Source organism: Notothenia rossii (assembly GCF_949606895.1).
Source record: "Notothenia rossii genome assembly, chromosome: 7".
Classification (NCBI taxonomy): Eukaryota; Metazoa; Chordata; class Actinopteri; order Perciformes; family Nototheniidae; genus Notothenia; species Notothenia rossii.
This window is the reverse complement of record NC_136905.1, coordinates 27787201-27793081: the sequence shown is the minus strand read 5'-3', so window position 1 is coordinate 27793081 and position 5881 is coordinate 27787201. Positions and strand designations below refer to the sequence as shown.

Genomic DNA, 5881 nt, shown 5'->3' with positions numbered 1-5881 from the left:
AGGTCATGGAAGCTTGTTAAAATGCAAATGTTGCCTGGAGGCAACATCGTACCATTATGGATTCACCATGATATTGTGGTATTGTGTGTGTAGGTATAAACTGTTCAAAAGCATACCATTCATCATAGATCTCTACAATTTAACCAAGATACATTTGATGTTAAAGCCAACCCAACGATCTGTGCAAAGATGGGATAAGAAAAAGAAAGAAACATTGCAGGTTACCTGCCCAAGTGTTGTGCATGCATACAATAAAAGTATGGGAGGAGTGGATCTTCTAGACTCGCTGATTGCTCTCTACAGAACAAAGATCAGGTCAAGGAAGTGGCATCACAAGATTGTGCTGCACATGATGGATTTCACTCTAGTGAATGCTTGGCCCTTGTACCGCAGGGACTGCAAGGACTGCGGCATCCCCAAGAAAGAAGTTTACAGCCTGCTTAAATTCAAAGCTGAAGTTGCAAGTTGCCTTTGCAACGAGAGGAAAGTTTTGAAGAAGAGGGGGAGACCATCTCATAATGTTGACAGAGACCTGGCTGAGAAGAAGCACAGAGGTTCTTCCTCATCAGTGCCATCAACACATGTGCATCAAGACCACACTGACCATTGGCCTGTGTGGGTGGAGAAAAAGGGCCGGTGCAAATACCCTGGCTGTAAGGGTGAAAGTGCAGTGATCAAAGTGTGTCACGTACCTGTGCTTCACTGCTGACAATAACTGCTTCATGAACTTTTAAAGAGCATCTTGCAGGTTTTTATTTTTTCTACATTTATGCTTAAACTTGCTTGCAAATTACAATTAAAAAAGTAAATGCAGGATCTGATATGTTTTACGAGACATAAGGGCAGGAATTCAGAGGGAAAGGAGCAATTTTGAGCTCTGCTCTTAAAAACGGCTTTTTTTTAAGGTCATACGTCAAACGCGTCATATTACATCACACAGGGGACACGTCTCCGCTCTCTGACCGTGGGTATAGTAGAGTTGCGTTGAGTAGAGCGGTTGGGTTTTAAGGATCTGGTATTTTTCGGTAGTTTTACATTGTATTTCACCATTTGTAATCATGGTGCAGTATTGTGTTTGTGCAGGTTGCACAAATACCAGCCTGTCAGGACGTCGAGTCCACTATTTCCCTAACAGGAAAAGACAGCTAGCTAGCTTTCGGTCCTGGGTTCGTTTTGTGCAGACAAAGAGACGGGACTTCAATACTGCGTCTGTGACGAAAAACGCGGTCGTTTGTGGCGCTCATTTTCGACCGGAGGATTATGAGTCAAGTGATGTGATGGAGTGCAGTATGGGATATCGAAGCCAGGACCGTGTGAGGCTGATAGCTAGTGCGGTTCCGTCAATACACACAGCTCCGGCAGCAGCAGCAGCAGCAGGCTGGACTGAGCGCGGGAGCGTCGGTCAGAGATTCAGCAAAACGTGAACTGTGCACCGTAAGTATTGTTTTTCTAACGTTTGCTAACTTCCAAATTAGTCAGTATAATGATTTCAATAATGACAAGCAACGTGTGTTTAGTATTTATTGTTGTAAGTTAATGTTGCTAGCTTGTTAAACCCACTTGCTAAGTCATAATGGATAATGTTAGCTAGAACTGGCGTGGGGACTTTATTTACATATCTAATGGCGCAGTTGCTATTTATTTTCATGTGTAATCATGTGTTTCATGTGTTTGTTTTCAAGACTTTGGGAGACAACAGTACTGCAGATTCACCTACAGCCAGTGATGCTGGGCTTATAGACCCAGAGCAAGAGGTCGTCTCCACTGGTTCCTCAGCCAACATCTGTGCTTCACTGCGGCTCACAGTGTAACCTCAGACCTTTCCATCGTTCATCAGGTAAATGTAACACAGAAGTAGCGTGCCCATTTTACATCAAAACGCAGTAAAGACTCTGCATCGTTTTTGTACATGTTAAAAACATATTAGAAAAACATCTCAGTATGATGCAGGCTGTTACAACTCCAAGACTTGCTATGACCTCAATAATTAACATATAAATGAATTAAAACATCTCAGCCCGAATGTCAACAAAACCTGAACATAAGCTTTGTAAAGGTAGATTGTATGGCAGGGCTGTTGTTTATGGCAGGCACAATTATATAATATATATATTTTTATCCTAGCTGTCCAGGCACAGCCCAGGATGGTCAGTGTGGGGTGTCAGACAGAATCTCCACTGCCCAGTCCTGCACACAGTGATGATGAGTCATCTTCTGTAACAATGGAACACCCTGGGGATATGCCATGGAGCCCAGAGGAGGAAATGATGAGCGAGTCATCTGACGAGGAACCATCAAAAGAGTCACTGCAGCAAACTAATGTTGATCTCAAGTAAGGCTTCTTTTAATTTTAGATGATGTGTACTGTAATACCAAGTGTTTTTTGTTTTTTTTCAGTGCTGCTGACAAGTTCATTGTGTACCAAACCCAACTGATGTCCTTGTTCACCATTTGCCCTTCCTGTTGTGGGGAAACCCAGGGTAATATGGAGCAGCAAGAGGGAACATATATAAAGATAAAACAAGTAAGAGGATATGTGTGAATTCCACTGATGTAAAAATAAAGGTTGTATCATAACCTGTATGTAAATGTTTGTTTTATTTTATTTTTATGTTTTATCAATTCACTGTGTCTATACTTCATTAGTTTTATGGTATAATTGATTTTTGACTGACTTAGAGTTGTACTGGCAATCTTCTGCTTTTCACATCTCTTAGGTATGTGCAGCATGTGGGTATGAGCGTTTTTGGCAGAACCAGCCAATGCTGTACAGAAACATGCCAGCCTGCAACCTGTTACTGAGTGAGGCCATCCACTTTTCAGGTTGCATGGCTACCCAGACAATACGGATGTTGAAACTGTTAGGGCTTCAGTGCATCAGTGTCGGCACCTTCTTCCGCCATCAACGCCTGTACACAATCCCTACTATCGTGCAGGCCTGGCAAACTGAGCAGGCTGGGATCATCCGAGAACTGAAGGAGATGGGGGGTGGGCTAATCCTCTCTGGTGACTGCAGGTAGAACACTTCAGCTTGTATTATTGATATCAAAAAGAGGTCAAAACAATATTTAAATTACATTCATTTAGCTTTATCCAAAGCAACTTACAATAACTGCATTGCATTGTTTTTTTGGGCTTTAACGTCTGAATTAAACTGTTTTTGACACTCATAGGTCAAACTCTCCTGGCCATTGTGCCAAATATGGCACCTACTCCTTGATCGAGGACAGTATAAACAAGGTTTTGGATCTTCAACTTGTCCAGGTAAGTTAACGTTATCAGTCACACAAATCAGATGTGCTTTCGTCTGATGTGACACGGTTAGTGATATGACTGCATAATGTTGTTTTACAGAGCTCAGAGGTCCCAAGCAGCACCTGGTTCGAACTAGAGGGTCTGAAACGCAGCATTGACTTCCTTAAGGAGCAACACATGCAAGTTTCAGCCCTTATTATGGACCGAAATCGCCAGGTAAAGACACACAAGAACGAACAGACATATGTACACACAAAGATTATTGGCGCACCATATTAACAGCAAAAAATGCATTTTCTTACTAGTTAGTAAGTAATTAAGGTGTTGTGTTTCACTCTTTAGGTTGCCAAGTGGGTGCGGGAGGAGTTGTGTCCAGGAGGAACTACTCATTTCTTTGATATCTGGCATATTGGTAAAAGTATGTATCTTGATGTTGGTAGGTTTGATTAGGCTGAAATTTGTTTATAATTAAATTTTCTTTTTTAACATTTTGTTTCTGTTGTGAAACAGGTCTAGGGAAAGCTTTGGATGCTGCTGCAAAGGAGAGGGAGTGTGAGGACCTGAAGCTGTGGAGGCCAGCCATAATCAATCACCTGTACTGGACTGCAGCTTCCACTCCTGATGGAGATCCAGATGTGATGGAAGCCAAGTGGCAAAGTATGGTGAATCATGTTCAGGACATCCATAAACACGGCACTCCTGCATTTCCCTGCTGTGCACATCCACCTCTGGAGGGAGAAGCAAGGGACAAGGAGTGGCTGGAACCAGGTAACGTACTCTGTACACTGTGTTGCTGAAACATCTTAGTCGTCCAAGTGCTTGTTGGTGCTTAGTTTATTTTGGTTCCACAGCACTCCATCAATATATAACCCAAAGTGTGCTAACACATTAACAACGCGTTATATAAATAACACCTGATAGTATCACACAATCGTGCTTTATCAGTGTAGGTAATACATGCATATGTAGACAATTCTAGTAACATCAGAACAAAATGTGTGTTTGTACAGGAACAACTGCAGCCATTAAACTGGAGAGGGTGACTTTGAGAACAGCATTGGTGAAGGATGTCCGGAAGTTGTCTCCACAGCATCAGACCTATTCCCTGGAGGCATTTCACTCCCTCATCCTCCACTTTGCACCAAAGCACACTGGGTTCTCCTTCCTTGGGATGTACAGCAGGTAAATATGATGTGATGGTGAAATAATGTGTACGGCTTAGGGATGTTAATAATTAACCATTTAACCGTTAACGAACAATACGAAGTTTAACCGACTAATGCTATCAGTTAAACAGTTTATTCACATATGTACAAACAACTTGTGAACTGCATAATCTGCTTTTTCTACAGGCTTCTCATGGCAGCCCTGCACTTTAACCACAATAGCAGCAGAGAGGTTGCTCGAACCAGTGATGGTGAGGTGCGTTATGCAGTTCGCTACCCAAGGTCCTGCAAAGGTGGCTGGGTAGTTCGCCCTATCAAGGAGAAGCCATCATACGGTTAGCTGTTTTACTCGGTCCCTAAATATTATTTATTGTGTGATGCATCTATAATATCACTGAATGTGATCACTTGTTTCCTTCCTTCAGCATACGCTGCAGCCCTGCTGGAGTCTCTGAGAGAGGGCTACTCCAGGTCACCAGAGACTCTACGAGAGAGCAGTGCAGTCTTGTCCTCCACTGCCCCTGCCCCACTTTCTGCCAGGAAATCGCCAAGGATGAGGCAGTTGGCCTTTATCTGGCACGGCATTCCCGGTTTAACACAGGAAATTTGTGTGAAACCAGAAGATTCTGTGGTTCACAGTTTTCATAGTAAGATTATTCTAAATTGACATTTGTTTATTTGTTAGATAAAACCTGTTAAGAGATTTTGATGGTGCAAAAATCAACCCAAAGCTTGCCGCTGTATTTACTCCCTCCATCTGACAGGAGGGAGCCTCGTTGAGCTGCGATAATAATATTAAATAAATAATTCCATATTCATAAATGAAATGATATGCAAATAAAATGTTCTTGGCTGTGGACTTTTACTCTACATAATTATGTTGAGGTCATGGTAATCTAATTCAATAAACAATAACTGCAATGAACAGATAGCATTTTCTAACTCGTAAAATGATTGGATATGGCGTAATTTGTTAAATGATTCTGTGTTGAAAAATGTATATCTTTAAAAACTGCATTGGTGTATTAGGGCGGGCCATACTATTTTTTTTTGTGTAAATCGATCGAGAGGAGTGTTCAAATAACGTATTTTGGTGGTCATTAATGAAAAGACACTATCAATCAATCAATGCTTATTTGTGTAAATTGAAAAAATACCACATTTACAGCATAGGTAGACAAAATGTTTGGAAATGCATGTGTATGCGAACACATAGTGCGAACACACTATGATTGTGATTAATTGTATTGATCGTCACCAAAATGAGGCCACTCAAAACCTTTGTAAATTCCTCCTTCTTCTGGGAACTGTCTTCTGATGGCAGACACAACACATGAGGGTAAGGGCTTCCTAATGTGCCTGCCTAGAACTCCATAGGCCCAGCGGATGAACTGCCTGTAAGCTGTGTAGCGGTATTGCCTGGGGATAGGGACACAATATCTACAGGTAAACTTGATAGC

General features: G+C 41.9%; 1 protein-coding gene across 1 annotated transcript; it reads left to right on the top strand.

Annotated features, from left to right (window-relative positions):
* Nucleotides 1-380: 380 nt before the first annotated feature.
* On the top strand, nucleotides 381-5346 carry LOC307012986 (uncharacterized protein). The gene is made up of 11 exons (XM_079640200.1): nucleotides 381-1434; nucleotides 1683-1837; nucleotides 2125-2524; nucleotides 2718-3016; nucleotides 3174-3264; nucleotides 3355-3471; nucleotides 3598-3673; nucleotides 3766-4023; nucleotides 4266-4437; nucleotides 4608-4756; nucleotides 4847-5346. The coding sequence occupies exons 3-11, from the start codon at nucleotides 2435-2437 to the stop codon at nucleotides 5086-5088; spliced, it is 1494 nt and encodes a 497-aa protein (XP_079496326.1). The 5' UTR covers nucleotides 381-1434; nucleotides 1683-1837; nucleotides 2125-2434; the 3' UTR covers nucleotides 5089-5346.
* Nucleotides 5347-5881: the final 535 nt, after the last annotated feature.

What these genes read in the sequence shown, in the direction of transcription:
- LOC307012986 (XM_079640200.1), top strand. Translation starts at nt 2,435, where the DNA reads ATGTCCTTGTTCACCATTTGCCCTTCCTGTTGTGGGGAAACCCAGGGT. An exon ending in TGGATCTTCAACTTGTCCAG is followed by an intron (nt 3,265 to 3,354) that starts GTAAGTTAACGT and finishes GTTGTTTTACAG; the next exon opens with AGCTCAGAGGTCCCAAGCAG. An exon ending in TATCTGGCATATTGGTAAAA is followed by an intron (nt 3,674 to 3,765) that starts GTATGTATCTTG and finishes GTTGTGAAACAG; the next exon opens with GTCTAGGGAAAGCTTTGGAT.